The sequence below is a fragment of the Oryza sativa genome, chromosome 10 (assembly GCF_034140825.1).
Source record: "Oryza sativa Japonica Group chromosome 10, ASM3414082v1".
Taxonomy (NCBI): Eukaryota; Viridiplantae; Streptophyta; class Magnoliopsida; order Poales; family Poaceae; genus Oryza; species Oryza sativa.
Genome location: NC_089044.1, coordinates 16,590,347 through 16,614,887, shown reverse-complemented (window position 1 = coordinate 16,614,887; position 24,541 = coordinate 16,590,347). Strand labels below are relative to the sequence as shown.

Here is a 24,541-nt window from a genome sequence, read left to right as displayed (position 1 = left end):
TTCACTAGATTGGTGGCTCGATACGAGTCGCTCGTATAGATGGCCATAAAGCCCGATGTCTGAAGGCCCAGCCCACGGTACGGTATTTTGGCCCAGCCCAAACACGACACGGCCCGACTTGGATCGGGCCCATGCTGGCCCGGCCTGACCACCGGGCCGTGCCTGGGCCTCCCCACCAGCACGCGGTCCGACACAATCGGGCCGGCCCGGCACAATGGGCTGGCATGCCAGGCCCGGCATACAAAGTATAGGGACTAAAAAAAGACATTAATGTCGCGGTCCAAAGAATAGGGACCTAAAATAGACTTATTTTAGCTATTTATATATCACAGCCCAAAGAAGAGGAAGGGAAAATAGACTTTTTAGCTATATACATGTCACAGCCGAAGAGGGAGACAAATTAGACTTATTCTGTGGAAAAGCACGATAGACCATCGTGCCTTCCCGGCATGGCCCGAGTCATGTTGGGCCATGTGTGTGGCTCATGGGCTGCCACGGCACAGCCCGGTGTGAAGGTCGGGTTGTGCCGGCCCGACTACTCTCAGCCCAGGCATGGCCAGGCCTAGGCCGTGCCACCCGTTCGGCCATCTATAGTCGCTCGCCATGATAACAAACTAATCCTTAGTCCAGATCGATCATTTTCATTAGAACAGATCTGAATATATTTGCCACATGCCTACTCTAGAAGGGTTCGGGTAAATTTGGCAGCATAGGCCAGCCCAGTCGATATTAGAGGAATCCAAATGACTCCAACAGGAACTAGCACAGTTTAGACAAGTGACGGATCTTGCTAAACGCGTGACGGATCCAAACAACTCGGTGAGGAACGACAGTCTTTGCTAAGCTGCCTCTTGTTTGGACTCCCCTGGTACAAGTCCTCGAATCTTCACATCATAATACACCTCCTCTACCCTCCTCAAATCATACTTCATCCCTGCAAAACAAAGTACGGAAAATGAGAAAAAAAACAAACATGTCCCAACTTAACAAGGAGAATCGTGATAAAAGTAATGCTCCTAAGTAAATACCAAGAGTGAGGCAATTTGTCATGTGATGCCCAAAAATTACTTGCCAGTTACGCGATTACAGATTTTGCAAGAAACTCACCATCAAACTTCTTACGTAGAAAGTCATTGCGCAGGTTCAGCATCCTAAATGAAGCATGAAGGTCTGTCAGAAATGACAACACCTTTCTTGGACAGTCATAGTCTCCAGCAGTGACACGGTTCACTACATATCTCGGCTGCACAAAATAGCATTACAGTTATGTACTACATCAATCAAAATGTAACAGAACAATAGAACATTCAGTTAAAAAAAAACAGACATTATCGTGTGAAGTTCACAGATATGCATGCCACACCCATGGTCACGCACAAGTACACATACAGTACAACGGTCTGGGTCAACTGACCAACTTTAAATGTTAGTACAAATTCTACATGTGTAATTTTTTTTATTCAGATAGGATTTTATAGTTTGTAGGCACATAAAATGAATGTTCATATAACCACAACATTCATCAAGTTTAAATATTTAGTGTTGTACTTGCGTAGTGCTATAGCCTGTTTTTGTCTCGCAAAAAAAAAGGTGCTTATCGTCTCAAAAGGAAAATGAGATATTTATTCCAGTCATTTGTTCCCCTCTTGATGTCAACTAGTAGCATTTTAACAGATTAAACAAGAAAAATCGGTGGAGAATACAACTAAAGCATGAATACATGACAGAAATTGGAAAGAAGAATACATAGGATGCTAGGATAGAATATAAGGATTTTCACAAGTGCAAAGTACAATTAAAGCATGAAATACATGACAGAAATTGGAAATGAGAATGTAACATATGATGCTAGGATAGAATACAAGGATTTGACAGAACGAAACCAACAAACCTAGGAAGCATTTCAATCAAAAATACAAATCAGATTGACAAATTATGGATTTGGCATAACATTCATACTCCTATCACTGATCCTTTTGCCTTACAGGCAACAAAAAACTGAACCATCAATTTCATCTAAACAGATCAGGGGAATACATTCTACGTACTTTATTGTATTTAACTTGCTGGAATCCTCATGTCTCACAAAAACTTTAAGTCCGCAGTCAATGAATGTAATAGAAATTCATGACCAATATCCATTTGCACCAACAAAGTTGCAACCATAATGTGCTCTATTACTGTACATACTAAGGTGGAACACTGGAATTTGTGATTGTGAACTGAAGTGTCAAGAACTCTCACATCAATATTTATTTTAAATAATCAAACATAATGAGCTAGCAGCCAACCAGAAAATTCTAAAAGATATTGATACTTAAATTTTAATCATCCTTGAAGCCAGAATACAGTTTACACAAGATCACATAACAGCTAGTCCTAATTTCCCAGTTACCAATTTTTCATCAATCTGAACTAACACAACTGCACCAGTGCTATTATATGCTACATTTTCAACTTTCACATTAAGTCAAGATAAATATTTATTACTTTCTAGGTTGCAGGTTAAGCACACATATTGAGACAGAAAGGGCAGCATGCAATTATTTCTAAACATGAAAAACCACCTCATATATGAGGTAGTATAACTGTAGTAAGTAGTCACCTAATGGTTAATACATGGTTCGAGAACTGATGTTGTCTACACAAAAAAGGGTAACAGAGACCTATCAACCAAAAAAGTGCCAAGACCCAATGACCAGCTTAAAATGTACTAAAGCTATACAACAACCAAAGGATGAAAGGAATAGCACCATATGGTAATAGGCACTCAAGCTATCCAAAGTTGTACATATCAATTGATTGTTCTTTATATATATTACATTCTAGTTCTAAGAAAATCTCAGGCTCTTGGCAAAGTCAAATACAGTATTCTCTAAGGACATGTCGGATATGAAACTATGAATTAATATTTTATAACACCAGTCCTTTGGGACTCTTCAGACAAGTCATGCTTATTATTCTTTCCAGACACATGGCTAATGAAAAGGTAGCCTGTTACTGCAAGATAAAATCATATGAACAATGTAAGGAAGTGGGCAAAAATATGCATAGTGATGATGAACTTACGAAATCGTTGGACATGAAGCACAATCCTGCAAAGCAAAGAAGTCTTCATGTGAGCAGGCAGTGTAATTTGACCACAACATGTTTCAACAAACATAAGTGTAACAGATATAGACGAAAATCGTTTTTTGACAAAAGCAGGTTCTGATATTTTTGGCATTTTGTCAACACAAAAATTTCAATGCCGATAACATGCTAAATGATGTTATCTGCATAAAGATCACCACTAGTTCCAATTCGAAAGAAGGGACTAACCACCATTTCTATTCCCCTGTATAGTCCAGGCCCATTTTTCCCCACTAACCAACATTATATAGCCCGTGAGAAAAACATTTTAACAACAATGACCAGTAGATCCCATAAATAACATCCAATTCATAAAGCAATTAAAATAGCAGATAGCATAAAGGAAAACTAACCAGTAAGGTAATCTTCAACATCCAGGCCAAACTCCCCGGAGCTCACTGCAAAGAACAGAGACAGAAAACACCTTTCAGCTTCATCACACACAAAACACAATCAATGTGCACCACGCCACCATCACAAGGTCCTGGCATACATCCTAGCTTCTCCTGGGCCTCGGCGTGCATGAGGAGGCCGCCGGTCTCAAGCCAGTGCATGAAGGCGAGCATCGACACCACCGCCTGCGTCTCGCTCCTCCAATCGCCGTGGTACCTAGGCAGCAAATGCAAATCCCCACAAGCACATTGAGCAATTCCTACAAAAACCCTATCCCCCCAGCATCATCCTGCGAAAGGAGGAGGAGGAGCCGGAAGCAATCCGTCACCTGTAGTACTGGCCCGGGCACTCCTTGAGGATCTCGGCGAGCCGCGAGTAGAGCCCCTTGATCACCTCCACCTGCGCCTTCGCCTTCCCGAGCACATCTGCACACACGAGAGTAGGAAATCACTTCCGGAATCAGCAACGAGGCTAAGCGCGAGGGAGCGACGAAACCCTAATCTAGTAGGAGGTGTGGGGAAATGCGGGGGAGGAAGTGGAAACAACCTGCGAGGGGGACGGGCTGGTGCACGAGGAGGAGCGCGGCGGAGGCGACGCGGGAGGCGGACTCGACCTCGGAGACGACGGCGCGGATGCGGTCGCGGAGCGTGGAGGACTCGTCGAGCTGCGCGCGGAAGGACTCGAACTGCGCGTCCATCACCGGCGACGGCTGGGAGCTGCTTCCGGTGCCGGCGTCGCCTACCGCGTGGGGAGGGACGGAGCAGAGGCGGCGCAGGGGGAGGAGGAGGATGGAGGCGGTGGGCCGGCGAGGGAGGAGCCTCGAAGCTGCGGCTGCGGAGGCGGCGGCGGCGGCGGGAGGAGGAGGAGGGGAGAGGAAGGCGGCTCGGAGTCGGAGCGCGGCGGTGGCGGTGGCTGCGGGTCTCATCGCGCCGGCGGCGAGGGGTTTTGGGGGGAGTTTTGGGAGAGACCCGTGAGTTTTTTTTCATTTTTAATTTTTTTAAAAAATATTTACAGAAATATACTATCGGCGAAAAAATTTACAAAAATAAACCATGCCGCCTAACGGAGGGCGGCAAGCTAACGTAGCAGACGGAGAGGGACGGCCGGTGACGACCGATTGCTTTTTTACACCTAACACCCTTACCGCCCACTGCCAGGGTGGTAATGGGCCTGCATGCAAAAAAAAAAAAAAAAAAGCTAGCCCGGGTCTGCCATTTTGCAGGCGGCCCCTTGCCGCCCTCTGCCAGGGCGGCAGGCCTCCTCGCCTATAAAAGGCCTGCCGCCCTACACTCCCTCCTCATTTCTCCTCGCCTCTACTCTGAGAAAAAAAAGAGAGGGGGAGGAGAAGAGAAGAAGAGGCGAAGCCCTGCCGGTTTGAGACTTCTATTTTAGGTAAAATTCATAGATCATATATATGACTATTTAGTTAACTAGTGTGTATTTTTTAAAAAACTTTCCTTGAATAAATGCATTATATTATCTAGGGTTTTAGATGTACTGCCGTAGAACTGTGTATTGTTATATATAGGTAACTACGTAGATCTGTAGTCTTTGTAGTTTTAAATATTGTTGAGTACCATTACATTAGCATACATAACAAGATATTAGATGTAGGTAACTAAGTAGATCTATAGTCTTTGTAGTTTTACATGTTGTTGAGTACCATTACATTAGCATACATAATAAGATATTACGTTGTAGGCGTTTATTACATAAAAGAATGATCTAGTTATTTCGTTGACAGATATGTCCAACAAATATATAATTCAAGTATACCATGGCCCAGAAAACATCCGTTACGGCCCGACTGGGGTAAATCTATCAGAATTTATTGTAACACCAAGGAAAATTGATAGACCGGCTGAGAGGAGTGTACCTTCTATAAAATGTAGTTGATGAGGGACTTGGGAGTTGATCCACAGACAAGTGACGTAACAATCTATGTTGTAGTAAGTCGGGCAACTGAGGGTTTTTATTGGGAACTAATGCCAGTTCAAAACTCTCGAATGTGGAGATGATATGTGGAGAATGCATTACAACACGGGTGGCCTCTAGCTATGGTTCCGCATGTTCACCCGCAGGATCCAAGTGTACAGATGAACATGGATGATGGCGAGGGACCAAGTGCTGAAGTGAATGAGACTTCCGTGGAAGAGGTCAACGCACTAGAGGAAGGTGGCGTAGTAGCACCAGTGGGCATTCAACCCGGTGGAGTGGCTGACCAGGGGGAGCTGTCGGTGCCATTGTGGATGAAATGGAGAGAGAGGATTCTAACAACGAGCGTGTAGAGGAAGATGATTCGTCAGATGATAAGGACACCAATATTAATTCAGCCGAATGGACTAGTGAGGATTTTAACTGATCGGTGGGGCACACGGCGGTAAGGACCTAAGCGCAAAATGCGCACACAGCGCCGTCGCGCCGCCGTCTGCCACGTCAGCTTGCCGTCCTCCACTAGGGCGGCAGGGTCTATTTTTGTAAATCTTTTCACCGATAGATTATTTCTATAAATATTTAAAAAAAATAAAAATGAAAAAATTTCTCTCCTCGTAGGCTCGTAGTAAGCATTAGTTAAACACACCTGATCCCGTCAAAGAATATAAGCTAAGCACACTTTAAGCGATCTGACGCAGAAGCACTCTGGTTGAGTCCTCTCTACGGAGTCCTACCTGATTTCTCGTACTTAAGAGGGTTACACCGCAAAAACATTCAACTTTTCGGTACACCGGTCACCTAGGCCCGTGAGTCGTGACCCCCCGAAAGCAAAAGACGAGGCAAAAAGTCGCACCGAATGCTCTGATTTCCGGTGCTTTCCTCCAAAGCCAGCCGCTCGCCAGCCTTGCCAAAAGCCGTCGACTCCATGCACTGGCCGGATCGCCGCCACTCGCGGTCGTAGCGCGTTCCTGCCCCGTCGGCACTCAAACTTACCCCGTAAAACTCGGAGGTTGCTACACATCAGACGTCTGATATTTAGCAAAAGATCGAACTCGGACGTTGTTCACCCACATATTTAACTGCATGAAAAAAACCATCGTAGTTAAGCTGCTATGCTGCAAGCCTATACCCTACTCTCGTGCATGCATACATGTAGTCTCTCTCTTCATCTTCCATACCAATAAACCTTTAAACTATTTTCGCTTCTAAATTACTTATCCAATCTACCATCCAATTTCACTGTTGTGTTCGTTACAATTAAATCTTTACAATAATATCTCACTTGACTATATTTCTAATAAAATTTATAAATATGATTATATTACTAATTGAAACATTTATATATTATACATGAAACAACGAGTTATAATTATTGAAACATTAGAAAATATTCACTGCAACATCCCAAGCAACACATACAACATTTATAAATGAATTAGTGAAACATTAGAAAATACTTACTGAAACATCCAATAATATTGTGTGCAACATTCACGAATAAACTAGTGAAACGTCAGAAAAATATTTATTGAAACATCGAAATAATGCCATGAACCATTTTATATGTGTTTTAGAAAAATCAACCTTTTGTTGCACCATAATATTATTTTATCACTTGTACGGATAACTCAACTCACTTTAAAAAATGTTTCAGAGAGATGTAACTTATAAAAATTACTAAATGCAGCAATAACCACCGTCACATAAAACATTAGGTCCCAACTACTGAAACAAAAAAAATATGATGCAACATATTTGCAAATATTGATTTGTTAAATTTTATATCATTCTTGAAACATTAACCTGTCATTTTTGAAAAATAAAAAAATTATTTGCTGAAACATATAAATAGATCATGTGCAACAATAACTATATAAAAATTATTGGCTGCAACAATAACCACCATTATATGAAACATTATGTCCTATCTAGGGAAGCATAAAAATATATATGATGCAACATATTTGCAAATACTTTATATTGTTAAAACTTAATATCACTCTTGAAGCGTCAAGTTATATTTGTTGAAACACAAAATATATTTACTGAAGCATATAAAAATACCACATGCAACATTACATCTGAATAAGTGAAAGATGAGTAAATACTTATTGAAACATCGGAATAACATTATGTGATAAAAATCATCGGAGTATTGTCATGTGAGATCTTGTTATAAAGAGTTAATTATAACAAATCCAATGGTATAATTAGTTCATGATTCCGATAAATAGTTTAAGAGAAAATATCATTTAAATTTCGAATCCATGTGACTTGCATGCACGCTCCATTGGCTGCATGCACTTGTCATGCACCTGCGCTACTACTACTCTGTTGGGTTGAGGTGTCCGATTTTTCCTCCTTCATTGGACGTTTGACGACAAGCATTTTCGGTAAAACTCGGTAAAACTCACGCAGATCAACTAGCGTTGGAGTTGGATGGATGGATTTGGATGAATGGATGGGGACAAACTGAAAGATTCCGCTCCCCCGCGGCCCGCGCCGGTCGCCAAACTGCCACCAAAAACCTCACTAAAACACACCATTTTATTAAATCAGTACTATATGTTTTTAATAGCGCTAAGGAGACCCAAACCCCTCTCACCCTACAATTGACCGAATCGGATCACCCCGATTGGCCCAAATCCTCCTCCCCTTCGTCGCCGCTACTGCAGTGGCTACCCAAATCTCGCCGATCGCTGTGTGCACCATGTGCGGTGACTGCTGCGGCGGCGGTGCCGGGGGAGCCGCCGAGGCGAGGGCGGCCGGCGCCGGCGGCGGGAGGAAGCGGGGGTGTGTGGGGACGGCGCTCGCCCTCGTGGCCCTGGCGGCCGCCGCGGCGGTCGCCGTCCTGGAGGGCACCGCCGGCGGGGTCTCCTACGTGGGCGACGGGTGGCTCCACGAGTGCGCCAAGTGGGACGCCGACGGGCGGCGCCTGCTCGTGTCCAACTTCTTCGGCGCCGGCGTGTCCGAGCTCCGCGCCGAAACGAAAGGGAAGGAGAAGGAGGAGGAGCGCGTGGTCCTAGCGGATCCCGACGTTGCCGGGAGGGTCGCGCTGGGTCTCACCGTCGACGCGCCGAGGGGGCGGCTGCTCATCGTCTACGCCGACCGGATGCCGCGGTTCAGGTACTCCGCCGTGGCCGCGTACGAGCTCGCCTCGTGGCGCCGCCTCTTCCTCACCCGCCTCGACGGACCAGGTGCGTGATGGATGGCCTCCTCCTGGCCGCACGATCTTTACCTTTACCTCCTCCGTGGACTCGTCGTGTGATCGTGTCAATAATTTTTTTAACTAATCGGTGGGGCCTCGGTATTTGACGGCGCCGAAAAGCGTTCCATGGGAAGGTACAGTATGACATGGGGACAGATTCGCTGTGGCTGCATGGTTTGCGCGTGTGCATTTAATTTGTAGGGAACGTCCATGAATGGAGCTTCGCAGGTAGTACGAAGAATATATGGGCCGTGTTTAGTTACAAAGTTTTTCTTTAAACTTTCAACTTCTTCATCACATCAAAATTTTTCTACACACACAAACTTTCAACTTTTCCGTCACATCATTCTAATTTTAACCAAACTTCAAATTTTAATGTGAACTAAACACACCCATGGTGGTTGGTTGAACTTCTGTTTGGGTTCTCTGGGACAAGAGAGATATGATGAAGAGCAGCAGCACATTTTCAGGCCTAAAACCCAAACAAGATTTGCCATTTAGATCCACTAAAGTCAGAAGCTTAGGCCCTGTTTAGATGGGACTAAAACTTTTAAGTCCCTATCACATCGGATGTTTGAATATTAATTATAAATATTAAACGTAGACTATTAATAAAACCCATCCATAATCTTGGACTAATTCGCGAGACGAATCTATTGAGCCTAACTAATCCATGATTAGCCTATGTGATGCTACAGTAAACATTCTCTAATTATGGATTAATTAGGCTTAAAAAATTTGTCTCATGAATTATCTTTCATTTATGTAATTAGTTTTGTAAGTAGTCTATATTTAATACTCTAAATTAGTGTCTAAAGACAGGGACTAAAGTTAAGTCCCTGGATCCAAACACCACCTTATTTTCCTTCCCTTCGTCACCAGACACCAACTTCCCTCTTTCGCTACTCCAGTTTACATCTAGCGAAAGTTTTACTGACAGAACTGAACACTTCCGGACTCCACGTCCTCTCGTGTTCGCATACTAAAATCAACCAGAAACCAGTGAGGAGAAGCTGCGAGTTCACACTCAAGTAGTAATCCAGAAGTGGCTTTTTTCCAGGCTTAACACCGACTGCGCGCTTGTTGGCTGCCTCTTCCCCTTGATCTCTAGGACGTCCGAAGCCTCCTTTGCTCCTCTTCCCTTTTAACTTCTGTGCAGGTCCAAAATCTTGCTTTTAGGTTCGTGAGCGTGCCAGTTGATTTGATCCTACAATCAACAAGAACAAAAGACAAAAAAAAACAAGGTTAAATCTTAGATGATAGTAACAACAGGCCGGTCTGGGCATCTACTACATTTCGCTGTCAAGACATGCCATCCCCAATCACTTGACCAATGTGGCGCTCATGTTGCAAGGAACACCGAAATTTTTTTCTTTGTCCGTCGCCATCGAAGTTAATCTTGCCGATTGACCTCATGCCTGATGCATCCATTTTGTGGTCCTGCGACTCACCTTTACGACTACGAGGACGCCATGTGCTTAAGGACTGAAGTATGTACATGAAACAACGAGTGAGTGATAAGTGATGGGTACTTGGGAGAGGAGGCTTGGTAGCGAATTGCTTCTCCTCTTACCACGAGGATAGAGGCGCGATTCCATGATAAGTTATCTTGATGATGATTTTTCACTCTTTAGAAATAAGATATGATAATTCGGCGTGCTGACTTATATGTTACCGTATACAGCCGCTAAAAAGCGGCAAATCATCAAATTTCCACGGGACAATGCCCACCGTCTCCACTGCCAAGTTCTACCCTTCTAAGGCAAACCAGGAAATATCAAATTTTTCACTCTTATCTTTAACCGACATATCTATACTTCTTACAGTCGGCTCCTAGCGCCGCTCTTCCTCATCCGCCTCGACCGGCCAGGTGCGTCCGCGTGTCCGCGCCATCTATGGCCGCCATGGGTTTGTAGCTTCTAGGTGTCCATTTCAAGCATTGTTCACTCGAGAGGGAGCCACCAATCTACTTTCTCCGTTTCATAATGTAAGTCATTCTAGTATTGTCCACATTCTTATAGATATAAATGAATCTAGATATGGAACTATGTCTAGATTCATTAACATCTGTATAAATATGGGGAATACTAGAATGACTTACATTATGAAACGGGGGGAGTATTGTTTATTTACTCTCCTCTGAGCAAATTACAACGATTATTATATTTTCCAGTTTGTAGTGAAATTCTGGGGGTTCTTGCCGTTCGAGAATATGAATAGATTGTTGTCTAATTTTGTAGGTGATTCAACGCTCGCCGACGACGTGGCCGTCGACGACGAGGGGAACGCGTACGTGACGGACGCCAAGGGCAACAAGATCTGGAAGGTGAGCCCGGACGGCGAGCCGCTGTCCGTCATCAAGAACGCCGCCTTCTTCCAGAGGCCGGGGTGGATCAACAACCTCGTCGGCCTCAACGGCATCGTCTACCACCCCAGCGGCTACCTCCTCGTCGTCCACACCTCCGGCGGCGACCTCTTCAAGGTCGACCCGGAGACGGGGAGCGTGCGCGTCGTCCAGGTGAAGGGCTCGCTGAAGGCCGGCGACGGGCTGGCGCTGCTGTCTCCGGCGAGGCTGGTCGCCGCCGGCCTGGTGAGCCGGCTGGTCGAGAGCGACGACGACTGGGAGACCGCCGCCGTCACCGGCCGGCACGTCGGCCCGGCTCACCGGATCGGCTCGTCGGCGACGGTGAAGGACGGCGACGTGTACATCAACCACATCATCGGGTTCGGCCTCGGCAAGAAGACGCATGTCATCTCCAAGGCGGCGTTCGCGCCTTTGTAGGCGAGGATCATGCTTCAAGGTTCTTTGATCTCGTGTTACTTCGGTGACAGATTGATGGTTTTATGCCTGAGGAGTATGCATCCATGCATATGCTCGTCCAACGTCCTTTTTTGCAATCCATTGCCAGTTTGTTTAGAAATTAGAACAATCTCTGCTGCTTGCAATTGCACGTGTTAATTTTGTGCAAATACCAGATTAATATACGAAGAGTGCACACCTGACTGTCAATAGAAGTATGACTATGAACTTGAACTAGTCCTACTATTTCAGTTTCAATTATAGGAGAGTAAATTTCGCAATAATGCAATTATTTTGTCAACCATATGGACAGGGATTTTGATTAGTGACTTGTACAGCAGGCAAGATGATTCCATTTCCCAGGGTTTCATCTAATTTAGGTGATGCTTCCGAAGACCGCAGAGTGCCGTGTGTCCGGGGCTCTCTCCATCCATGATTAATGATACTCTCCCCAGTTCTGGCATGATGCTGGGACTTCGTCACAGGCAGCAGGCACGTCGAGTCAGGGTCCACCACTGGACCATGCCGGGACATCGTCGGAGTACAGGTGGGCTTCCGCCTTGCACTTCGACATCAGCGACTTCGACTTCCAGCACTCGACAGAGGACGTCATCGGCCCCTCACAGCTGAGAGGCGCACCGCTGGTGCAGACGCAGGACCAGTCGCCCTCTACTCCGCCACCATATAGTCGTGCTACCCGTGCTGTGCCACCGGATCGCTTCACGTACTCCCAGGACCACATGCGAGCACAGGCCCAGAGGACCAAGTGTGGTCGCGGCGCGGGGCAGGGCCAGTAGAGCGGCCTTCTCTTTGTTTATTTACTTTACATACCAGTACTGTATGCTTGTATAATGAATACGTTGTTGCTATTCGGGTTTCGCATCCCTAAATTTCGTTGTTACTTTTTACGAAAGCACGATACCTTTCGGCACATGCACGAGTACTTTCTACCGCACCGATGCAGCCTCCTTTATTCGCGTGTGATACGACTGCGGAATGGCTGACCCACCATGGCCCGCATACATCCAATCTTACTTTCGGCGCCAATCAGGCTGACCCACCATGGCCCACGATGTAGACATGTCAAGGTTATCACTAAGATTTTGGTGCCTATATAAGTCGCCATAACAAGCGATGCCTCACAATCTTTCATAACTCAGTCACATTCAATACTCTCTTCCTCACTGGTTTCATTACAAATCTCACCAGCTTTCGGCAATGGCTAGATGGCGGGGCATTGAGGATTTGAACTGGCGTAGCGATCCTTGTGCATACCTACTACCACTTTGGTGCCAGCGGCCTCTCTGCCTTTGCTGTGACCGATGCCAACTAATGGCTTCGATGAATCTTGACATTCGACGAATGTGCTTTTTTAGGTGCCCTAACTATGACTGTGAGGTATTTTATTATCTGCATATGCTTATTCATTTTATATGGGCAATTGTTTTATTCTTCATCATACTACTCTATTCGTCAGACCCACGCTATGGCTTGCGGATACATCGAGTGGGTCAATACAGAAAATCTCGTTCTCGACCTAACCACTTGTTTACAAGAAGGACGCTGGTATTTCGCATCCGAAAGTACTGAGCAATACTTGCAGAGAAAAGCGGCTTACGAACGACAACGTCGTGAACAACAGTGCAACTGGCGGGTGCTAACTACGGCACTCCCTCCATGGGAAGCCCGTCCAAGATGCAGATGCGGTGATCGTTGTCAGGTTTTTCGTTCCATAAAGTCTACGACTTTGGGTTGAAGGTTCTTTGTTTGTCCAAACATTCTAGACGACGATTTCATGGTAAGAATATTTAGGGGTATATATTTCTGGTTTTGTGCTTAAGGGACCTCAAAAAATCTCACTGTTAAGTTGAGGGACCTCCGGTGAACCTATTCCCAATCTGAAATAACTAACGATGCCCTGCGCCTTGCTGCAGGATACATGTTAGATATTGGAGAAATGATGAAATGATTTGGATTGAAATATTACGAAAATGTTTTGAGAATGATGATTTAGCGTGTGTATATTTAGTTTTAGAATGAAATAAATTATACATATAATTATTATATGCTTGCATATTGAGTTTTTGTGTATGTTGAATTTTTGTGTGTTTAATGAGTTGATGTGGTATGCTTGTATGTAAGTTTTAGGAGTGCTAATAAATATTATGTTTGCATATTGAGTTTTAGGTATTTAGTGGATATTAGCTTTATAAAAAAAAAAAGTGGATTCTATCTTGATGTCTGATCTTTTGTAAACTTCAAAACACGCTGTACATTTAAAAATTCGGAACAGATAGGACGTGGAAATGCCTACATGGGTAGAGAGAAAATCAGGCTATGTTTAAATAATGGGAAATGAGAGGTGAGATTGGGATTGGGAAATGAATGAAGGGTTAGGATTAAATGAAAGAGGAGGAATGAATGGTTAAGATTTAAAGATGTCTTTTGGTGGGTGGGAAATTATTAACCCATTAGCCAAACAAAGCCTCAGGTTTAACACGCTGTACGTTCTTGAGGGAAAGCAGATGAGCCGAAATTTATTTATCACTGAATAGGGCAATGACAAATTTACATGTATAACAGTCTTATTTGTGCACTATATAGTATATACAAAAAAATATGGACTAATGTTCCAATTATAAGAAAAATTGATGGTGCAAATTTGTAAAAATCTGTACAAAAATGCTATCATTGCAGTAATCTTATGTACAAATTCCAGAACCTTCCTCTATTCTTCACTCTTCTGTACTCTTCAAGACAACAAAACACAACCCTTGTTTTTACCTGCCCTGCTGTCCAGTCCATAAAAGATGATCAGACATTCACGAATCACATGTTAAGATTATTTAGCCCCGTGAGTAAAATGTAAAAAAAAATCGAGGAAATGGCCAGAATTCAGTCATCTACATACTTACATCTATTTTAGCTTCAACAGGCTAAGCAGAGCGATAAACCGGAAGAGTACCCCCATGAGCATGACAATGACGATGCAAAGAACAAAGTTGTTGATATCATAACCACCTTTTAGCAGTGCTCCACATCGAGTAATCAGCCACACGCCGGAATATCTGAAAGTTGAAAAAATGTGTTACACAAAAGTTCATATAGCTTTTGGGACATACAGACTTAAAAAAAAAATCTATCTAATGCTGATTAGAGAGAGAAAAGTGCTAACTTTTTTGCTCCTGCAATAATGAGAGCCTCTAGTGCCCATTTGGGATAGCATAATCCCTTTATAAAGTTTGGAATGTTTGGTTGAGTGCCTACCAAAACCAATACCACAGGTATTAACGCAGAACACTGCAAGAGAAAAGTTCATTTAGCCAAATGACACCGCCAATGTCAGGATGAAGATATTTTAAGTTATTATGCTTACCAATTGAGCTAATCCGAGCTCAAACCAAATAGCAAAAGTATAACCTATGCCAGTTACACAATAAACCAGTGCCAAAAACACCAAATAGTTGTCTTTAAATTCAGAACGTGGGTTGTTGAAGAAATAAAATGTCGAGAGGAAGGCAACTGGCTTCACCAAGGTGTTGAAATGGTCAATTGTATCTCTTGCAAGAAAATAAGCTAGAGTGCTCATGCCAGATTCTCTTTCCCTCCAATATTGCAATCTTTCTGGTGAAAATGACCGCAGTGCTGCAAGCTGGCATAACAGCGCTGCACAAAATACAGTAAAGTTAGCTAAAATGTTGCTGTGTCTTTTTTTAGGGAACATTGTGTATCATTGCATTAAGAAGTGATATAAGTGACCTGTGTGGGACTGTAGTTTATTTGGCAATGAAACAGAATGCTGCTGTTGTATAATCATTAGGTTGCATAACTGGAACTGCTAAATTTCTGGTATATCTTTCTGTGACAAAAGGGAAGGTTGAGATGGGATTCTATTTCCCCCTAATTTTCTAATAGCGCACATTTTATGTTATCCAGGTATATGTTCAAGGCTGAAATGTGTATATAGCTACTTGAAAATTCGATGCAGTTAAAAATGTAACACTATGATGTTGTAAAGGATAAATGTTCTAAAATGTGGCAAGTGGTATTTGTGCGGTCACCCACTAGCAGTGATTTTATGGCCTAACTACAAATTATGTGATAATGATATATTATGCTATCTACCAAGATGCATTACTTTATGGAAAATTAAGAAGTTCCTAAAAACAACTAAGAAACTGACTTACAGACTGCAATTATGGTATATCCATATGAAGCTACACCGAATGTATCATCTTTAACTTTAGCAATTGTTCCAATGCATATGCCGGCGATACACAATATTAAGTAATCAACAGCTTGTAGTGTAGCTTCACGTAGGCGTTGCTTAGTTACCCTGAAAATATCATTTTGACTGTAGAGTTACAGACTGATTCACCCAAGAAAATAAGAGAAAATAAAGAAACTAATTTACCTCCCCAAATAATATTTGTATTGTGCAAGTACACCAGGTGTTTTCCTATCAAGTAAACTGTATGGTTCCCTGACATTTTGGTGCACTGAATCTGCATTCTCTGACTGATCACCAAAAGACTCTTCCCTAGACATGGATCCAACAGTATATAACTCATGAACATTATTGATATCCTCAAGATCTTTCTGCATATATTCTGGAACTTCATATCCATTACGTAGCATCCAAAGAAGTGGCAAGTGTTTAGGAGCAGCATGTCCCCTCATTTTAGTTTTTGTTATTCCCTCTAAGATGTCAATATAGTAGTCTGGAGGATTCTCACGCTCAGGAACCTTAATCCCCAGGCTTGAGAAGTATGTTTCAACTTCACTTATAGGTCCAAGGTAAGCAATAAGACCACCTCTTGCCAAAAGAACAAAGTCATCAAACATGTTGAACAAAGTATAGCTGTGTAACAACAATTAATAAATGTCAGATCCAAGTTTGCAGTTGAATAAAGTAAACAATAATTTTAAAAACAAGTAATTTTAGTTCATAGAGGCAAATGATAGGCTGACCACTTTTATTTTGTCTGACTGTCATACATAAAGGTTAGAATTATCTAAATCTGATTTCTTTTCATAAGGTTCGTGACACCTAAGTGACTTCAGGTATTGGAGGCAGCGTATAGGGTGAACTAATTAATGATGTTAATACATAATGCTGTAAGAATATGTTGCTTCTGTATCTGAGCACAGTCATTATATCCATATTCTCATTTGAATATTATTTAGGTAAGAATTGAGTACTGATTCTTCTGAAAGGAGACAAATTAATGATTCAATGTATGTAAGGAAAGTAGGAAACCTTGGTTGGTGAATCACTGCACAAACATTTACGCCTTGGAGTGCTTCATGACGAAGAGCTCTTAAAAGTAGCTGAGAGGAAGCACTGTCCAAGCCTGTAGTTGGCTCATCTAAAATAAGAAGAGAAGGTTCCATAACCATTTCAATTCCAACATTTACACGCTTCCTTTGTCCTCCGGAAATACCCCGCTTCTCCACTGTTCCAACAAGGGAATTTCTGATTTCTTGAAGCCCTAATGACCCGATAACCCGTTCAAGAACTATAATCTTATCAGATTTTGACATGCCTTTGCTTGACCTACTCCAGAAAAAAGAGTGTATAAGATAACTATTTAATTTATGACAATGCAGAGTACATATCATGAAAATAATTGATAAAATAAATTTGATGGTATTACTGTTTTATTAATAATAAACTAAAGAGTATATGCTATCACTTGAATTCTAGGCACAACATATATTTTATGTAAGCTATGGCTAAATTATCTACCAGGGATGGGGGTTGGCAAAACTGAATTTCAAACTGTAGATGACATATCATATTTAATAGTCAAATTACATTAGTCATTGATAGTCTTGCAGTGCTATGTCATAAGTTTTGATATAAGCATATTTAATGGAAGGAAAAATAATCAATAATGAAAGTAACCAAGCTATGCACCATATGCCTGTATTTAATACCTGCAGCACGCACTAAACCACAAGTTTTCCTCAACCGTCAAGTTCCCATGGACAATGTCATCTTGTGGCACAAAACCAATGATCTTCTTATATGACTGCATTGATCCAGATTTTCCATTTATAAGAACTAACCCGTCCTTCTTATATCCAGTTGTTTTACCTAACACAGCATTGAGAAAAGTAGTCTTTCCTGCTCCAGAAGGACCCATGATGGCTGTTACCCTACCTGGTGAAAGTTTTCCAGTAACACACTGCAGAAGTTTCTTTTTTCCAATGGACAGTGTTAGACCTTTGAAAACCACTTCAAACATTGGCCTTCTCGATCTGTTTTCAGCAGCTAGAGCCACTACTCCAGATAGTGTTATTTTATCATTGTCTGGCTGCAGAACTCTTTCCCTACCAATTTGACTATAGGCACGCCTGAACCTTTCAGTGCGTGCATGTGCTAGCTTTTTGCGATTTTTGGATCTCTTACCATTACCTTCAGTAGCATGCCGTGCCTCATTAGATGATGCAGCTAATTGATCGGACTCAGACATTTCTAACTCATGACTTAGTACAAGTTCTTTTGCTAATTTCCATCTTCCACGTGCTGTTGCTGATTCTTGTGCAATCGTTGCAGCCTTTCTACGAGATTTGGACAATATTTTAGCTCGAATTTTGATGAATTGATCAGAGCAGTTGTACACCAGTAGTAAAACAACGCTCAAGATAACCTGCAAGAGGAAGATTAAAAACGGAGAAATTTTACCACAAAATATCATTAAATAGTGGAGAAAATAGTGAGCATTCATAAAAATACTCTATAAAAAGGTAGTAAGTAAGTATTCATGAACATCTGTATCTCTCTTCTTTTAGGTGACATTTGATGAACACAGACATGTGAAAGAAACATGGATACTTAAATAAATGCATGTATTGCAGAAGCCTGCAACTTATATTATTTGCAAGCATTATACTGAGACAGAAGTAACGGGTCATATCTACATGAAAGGAGATAGGACTTCTGTTCGAAACATGCGAGGCACTGATTACAAACCCAAAACCAGAGAACAACGGTATGAATAAAAAGAATTTGAGTAAGTGATATATCCAAGAAACTGTTGCGGAGAAAATATTTCCCAGCAATACACAATTATTTTAGGACTTTATATACATCCACGCAAAATGTTTAAGTTCAGATTTGGAAAATGAGAGGCATCCTTTGGATGTAGTGCAAGCACCAACCAAGTTCCAGGTCCCACATGAAACTAGCACCCAAAGATAGAAAAAGAGAGAAGAGAGAAAAATGGTAAAAGGTGGTACATACAATTAATATACCACCAAATAAAGCCGTCGCTTCTTTTGTTGAATTTTCCTTACATGTGTTTTTCCAAATACACTCTGCAAATACATATGACATTATTGAGCTTGTAACTATAATTCCAAAAGGAAAGGATAGCAAGTTAAATTTGTATGTTTTATCAGAAAGTATTGCAACAGCATTCCTTAAAGAAAACTTTGAAATAATATAGCTCACTAAACTATCTAATTTTAATTAAACAAATCTGTGTTAGACAGTGAAATTGGTGTGGTTTTGTACTTGGAGCAACTGCAAACCAGTTATTAGGATTTCAAGAGATTGTTCAACTCCAGAAGTAATGTTAAAGTGTTAGACTTTGGTTTGAGGTTTACAGATAGTAATATAACTTTGAAGTGATAGGTAAGTAGCATCTCTAAATCATGATTCCCAATTAATATAATAAGGAAAACAGGATATACATACTATGTTCCTCTGTGGAGCCTTTACGGCAATAGTACCTGCAAAAAAACAAGTTACAAATAACCATTAGCAACAAACAAAATGTTTCAATATATCGCAGATATTTCATAGAGGGGAGAAAGGGTAGAGACAGCACCCACCCCTCAGTACAGTTAAATTTTTGGGTTGTTGTTGGACAGTGATGCCCTGGAGGGCAGAAGACATCATCAGTTGTAATCACATCTGCCCAAGAATCTGCAGTGCCGCATGCAGTGTTCGATCCTGGAGTTATTTGGTAAGAGTACCTGGCATTTTTTGAAACACAACAAAACAGTAATATGCTATGAAATTCTTATGAAGAACATTTAAATGCTGATGTTGTTATGTAGTATTGCCAAACGAAAATTCCCCTTACGGATCACAAAGGCCAGTAGTGTCATTCAATGTCGCTAGAGGACAATAAGCACCCAAAGGACAAGCTGTGACAAAAAAAAAAAAACAGATTGAATTTGAGAAGATAATAAGAAACTATGAACAACAAACAAAAGAAACAATAGTGATTTACTATATATGATATAAACTTTGTTGAAAATAAGATGTATATTCTCCATAAAGTTATCCTAATAGACAACAATCAATTTTAACTGGGTGCATCAAAAGAATTTCAAAGACTGTTTGCACAGTTTTGCACATTCAGCATTTCAAAGTCTTGGCAATTTTTTAACAATGATTGAATTCACAGGACCTTCCAGAGTACAATAACATCCAGTCATGTAAAACTGATTTAACACTGCGAATGTTTGTCGCAAAGAAAGAGCTTACGTATCATGCAGGTCAGGCCACGAGGGCAGAAGAAACCTGGACAGCATGGCCTGCAGTTCACCGCCCTGGATGGAACCTCTCGTCCTGATGAACTAGAATCCTGTCTTGCGCAAGCCCAGCCAGGCTGGCACCCTAGTGCCCATGAGTTTTGGTCACAGTTCCTACTAACCCTCGTGCTGGGCTTTTTACCCAAGCTTTTGACATATATTTCTATTTCCGCTTTCCCGCACAGCATTCCAGTCATTTGCCCTGCGTGCACAACATAATTAGGAGAGGTCATAAGTCATAACACATTTGGTTTGAGAGTTTTTAGAATTTACCAGCACCCTAACACTACATCCATAATATTGCAGCATCTAATAAAAGAGGCAGTACAATATAAGCCAGAACTGAATTCTTCCTTTTCCAATGGAACAGTTCATCTCATTGTGATCAGAAATTGCGATTTCCCCCTGTTATCCTAACCCATTTTCAAGTATCACCGTCATCCTATGAAAGTTCATACGAGTGTTTTATAAACTCATGAAATCACTATGTCATCACTCAGTTAACCAGTTTCAGTAAATGATTGGCTGAATCAAAATATTGGCATAAATCTGAGAAATGCAAAGAGATTTGGCAACATAAACAGAAATTAAAAGCAGTTGCATTCTTCATCCCCCCTAATCCCCTCCCACCATCTCACGGCCACAAAAGGCACGAACCCTAAATCATTCACCCAATGAACTCTTCCCCCCACGCATTCCTCATCCCTACTACTACTACTCCCCGTCCCACTCGTGTTGGGGATTCAAGGAGAAGAAGAGAGAGAGAGGGGATCGATGGTTGGGTTCGAGTTTACCACGGCGGGGGAGGAGCCACCGCGACGCTCCCCGTCACCAAGACGGGTCGCCGGCGGCCTCCGCCCGCTCTTCGAGGCCGCCGCACCGGCACCGGCGCCGCCGCCGCCGCCGCCGCGCCGTAGTCGCCGTGGCATTTCGGCGCTCGGCGTTGAAATGCTGTCCCTACGGCGGCGGGTTGATCTGTGCCGTTCATTTTGGATCCAACGGCGCGCGGGGTCGCTCGTGCTCGCGGACGCAGCGAGGCAGAAACGCTGCTGCGAATTTGGAGCGGGAGGATTTTGGTTTGCACAAGAAAGAATCTGCCCCACTGTGTCTCTAAATACAAAATTATATTCTCCTTATGAAATCGAATCCAAATTCCTATTAACTGAATGCAAGTAGCACACCATTTCAGTGTTAATCCCAAACAAAAAAACACGCAACCAAATTCCTCTAAACAATTGCACGCGTAACTTGACCGAAACAAAACAAAGCCAACTAATCACACAGGCCGCTGGTTTTCTTGTCAATAATAACCAAATCCATTTGAACTAGCAAGAACTAATTAATTAATCTCTAATTGATCACACACGAGCAGATAGAAGGATCATCAAAATACCATAAATAATCTTGCTAATTAAGATAAAGTCAACCAAGTAATCGAAGGAGATTACCTTGCGTCTCCTCCATGCAGTCGGAGACGAAGCTGGCGTTGGAGAAGCTGAACGCCTGGGTGAAATCCTCCTGCCTGCGATCGAATCGAAGAATTGATCATCTCACCATGATCACCTCCATCTCACGTATCAAATGCAAAACACGGCGGCGGCGGCGGCGGCGGCGGCGCGAGGAGATACTTACACGTTGGCCATGCAGAAGCCGTACTTGGCCTGCACCTCGGCGGCGAGCTCGTCGCGGACGGCGTCGATCCTGGCCATGAGAACCCCCGGCGGGACGCCCACCAGCGGCGGCGGCGCCGACGGCGGGAGCCGCACCGGCGGCGTGGCGGACGCGGGCGGCGGGGTGGCGACCTGCTGCTGCTGGCATCGCGCCGGCGGGACGAGCAGCGCGGCCAAGAACACCGCCGCGGCGACGGCGGCGGCGAGGAGCTGGCTCGCCGCCATGTGGTAGGTGACACGCACTGATCACTGACCCCGTCGAGGCCAAGGCGAGCTTAGCTTAGGCTGTGGTAGTAGCTTACGTGAACGACCGTGGCTTTGTGCAGTCGTCGGACGAGACACGGTCAGAGTGTCGCGCGAGCTTAGGCAAGGCAAGGCAACGCGCGCGTGGACATTTTCTTTGCTTTGCTTTTTTTTTTAAAAAAGATGAAGTGAAGGACTAAAAGTGCTTAAATTCTGTGAGGAATTGTCAGCAGGATGATGTGATTAGGGCAGAACTAAAAACTAGCTATAAGGTAATTTAAAAATAAAGTTAGAAGCAATATGTATAATAGAAATATAGAATAGCTATAATGTTATGTTTAATTCTTTTTCTTATACTTGTATAATCGATAAATTTATTTTGGAGTATGTGTGCTAGCTCTTTATATTTTTCTCCCTCTTCTACATAATTGTCCCTAATTATAATCATATAGTTGGTTTATAGTTTTCTGTTAAACTTATTTTTAAGTCGTTATCTGAGCAGCTGGCCCACGGGATTTATGTCATACTCGCGTAGTTAATCGTTGGTTTTTTTTTTTCCGTTTAGCTCAGGATTAATTAGCTCGATCAGTCAAACATTTTCTTCGAAAATTAAAAATCGTCAAACATGAAGCACCAACTACTCCACCCGTTCCTAAAAGAGAGTTTATTTTTAAAGTAGGGTTTGCTATATCTTTTTAATACTTCTTTATTTTTTTTCTATATTTTCAACCATCAAATCAGTAGTACTCGTTCTTTCCTTTTGTTTTATCCCCTCTTTATTTCTCATCATATTAATGAAAGCTATAGTAATCTTTAAACCTCTTACTAATCTTTTCTATTAGTTAAAACTATGTTTTTTAAAGGAACGGAGGTAGTAACAAGCAGCATATCAAGTTTTTTTTTTTTAAGAAAAGACTTCAAATAATAAGCATCAACTAACAAGAAGAACAAGGCGGCTAAGCAGACGTACGTTGATTATCATATCGTTCGTGAGCGGTTCGTTAAAAAAAAAAGGTGTTTGTTTGTTTGTTCAAAATATACTGTTCGTGAGCTTGATACAACTAACTCACAGGAAAAAGAAAGTAACAGTAGTAGTATCGTTCGCAGGGGAAAAAGAAAAGGAGAGAATAAAGCAATAGATTAGGCCTAACGGGCAGGATTGCAGGGAGAGGCCTACTGATAAGGAGCAAATTTTGGTTTCTTAGGCCCATGGGCCGATGAATTCATGAGGCCCGTGGCAATCTTAGTTGATATTCCACAGTTTTTGTGAATTTGTGATGCATATGCATTCGCTACGGTTTGAAACATTTGTCATTTTTTAAATATTAAAATGGCTCGAAAAACACAGCTTTTATTAAAGATAGTATTCTCTCCCTCCTAAACTATAAGCACTTATGAACTTATCTGTATTACAGAAACAACTTTTATTACAGATAAAACCTATAGGCCTGCTCAGATTATAGCCAAAATAAACCTTACCAAATTTGGCAATACCAAAATTTTGGCAAGTTGACACTATTGCCAAAATTTTAGCAAGATTTGTTATGTATTTACCAAAATTTAGCAACAAAATAAACGTAGACACATTTTTGGTAACTTTGCCGAAAAATTGTATGGTTAAAAATGGCATCAATCTGAACAGCCCCTGTATTACAGATCCCAAGTGCCTTTTGTCAAAACAAAAACCTCTTAGAATTTAGTGGTGTTTTCTATATTATAAGGTCCTTGTCGTATTTATTAAAAAATAGAAACTCGGTTTTTGGAAGCAAATGTACATGACCAATTTCATCTTGTCAATGAATGGAATAAATAAATAGCATCCACTTATTGTATATTTCCATTTGTTGACACATTTGTCCAGCTGAGATACTTCAAAAGTTTAATACTAGCATATCAAAAGTTTAATACTAGCACATATTTTTTTACGAAAAAACTTGTTTTGGGTACTTGTAAGTTTCAACCACAAATATATTAGTAACAAAACCAAGCAGGGTTGCAGACTTGCAGGGGAGTTCATCATATACAATGTCCTGTCCCTTGAAGGGGCGCCAAAGGCATGCAGCGTCCAGGACCATTATGGTACCTTAATTTGCTGACAAGATCAATCAAATTAGTGATCAAATTAATTAAACAAAGCCACAATTTATCCAAGTTCTGATACTAATCCAGATCCCTGGCCGGATACAAAGTTGACCAAGGAAGCAGAAGTAGAAGCAGCTGGCAGCGGCTTAGGCTGAAAGATTCCTCGACAGCTCATGTCCGTCTAAATCTAACGGAGTAGTTGTTGCTAAGGCTCACAAATTGATCTCACCAACTACTTTAGCATGTGTTCTTTGAATAAATTTTAATGCAATGAATTTGATAGTTCTCCTACCAATCTTTAAACAAAATTTAAATGGCATGTGTTGCCAATGGAATAGTAGGGCAGCTGACAGTGCAGTATTGTACTGGTATTCTTACTAGCTAGTATAAATAAATATTTCAGATACGCCAAAACAAGCGACATGGGCAGATCGCTTTGACCACTACCGTTTTAAATGACTCGATTATTCATTAGTGTCATGAGAGTGCTAATTCTTTGCTTAGCTAATTGCAATTATATTCCCGTAA

The 24,541-nt window shown here is 42.1% G+C and overlaps 3 protein-coding genes across 6 annotated transcripts; 1 reads left to right on the top strand and 2 right to left on the bottom strand.

Annotated features, from left to right (window-relative positions):
- Positions 1 to 621: 621 nt before the first annotated feature.
- On the bottom strand, positions 622 to 4,515 carry LOC4348736 (uncharacterized). The gene is made up of 7 exons (XM_015757747.3): positions 4,072 to 4,515; positions 3,854 to 3,950; positions 3,626 to 3,741; positions 3,486 to 3,530; positions 3,070 to 3,095; positions 1,108 to 1,243; positions 622 to 934 (listed from the first exon to the last, which is right to left on the bottom strand). Exons 1-7 carry the CDS (start codon positions 4,448 to 4,450, stop codon positions 840 to 842), a joined length of 894 nt encoding a protein of 297 aa, XP_015613233.1. The 5' UTR covers positions 4,451 to 4,515; the 3' UTR covers positions 622 to 839.
- A 3,513-nt stretch (positions 4,516 to 8,028) lies between these two features.
- Positions 8,029 to 11,757, top strand: LOC4348735 (uncharacterized). The gene is made up of 2 exons (XM_015758407.3): positions 8,029 to 8,657; positions 10,909 to 11,757. Exons 1-2 carry the CDS (start codon positions 8,171 to 8,173, stop codon positions 11,448 to 11,450), a joined length of 1,029 nt encoding a protein of 342 aa, XP_015613893.1. The 5' UTR covers positions 8,029 to 8,170; the 3' UTR covers positions 11,451 to 11,757.
- A 2,222-nt stretch (positions 11,758 to 13,979) lies between these two features.
- Positions 13,980 to 21,980, bottom strand: LOC136353749 (ABC transporter G family member 25). Of its 4 annotated transcripts, none has more exons than XM_066304961.1 (15): positions 21,651 to 21,980; positions 21,467 to 21,540; positions 19,972 to 20,220; positions 19,565 to 19,628; positions 19,311 to 19,454; positions 19,174 to 19,208; positions 18,718 to 18,791; positions 17,409 to 18,124; positions 16,729 to 17,025; positions 15,883 to 16,329; positions 15,656 to 15,804; positions 14,845 to 15,134; positions 14,644 to 14,768; positions 14,384 to 14,536; positions 13,980 to 14,260 (listed from the first exon to the last, which is right to left on the bottom strand). In XM_066304961.1, the coding sequence occupies exons 1-14, from the start codon at positions 21,911 to 21,913 to the stop codon at positions 14,386 to 14,388; spliced, it is 3,078 nt and encodes a 1,025-aa protein (XP_066161058.1). In that variant the 5' UTR covers positions 21,914 to 21,980; the 3' UTR covers positions 13,980 to 14,260; positions 14,384 to 14,385. The 4 variants fall into 4 exon arrangements, with proteins under 4 accessions (XP_066161058.1, XP_066161057.1, XP_066161059.1 ...); XM_066304960.1 differs by having other exon boundaries at positions 13,980 to 14,257; XM_066304962.1 differs by lacking the exons at positions 21,467 to 21,540; positions 21,651 to 21,980 and adding an exon at positions 20,813 to 20,952 and having other exon boundaries at positions 13,980 to 14,257.
- Positions 21,981 to 24,541: the final 2,561 nt, after the last annotated feature.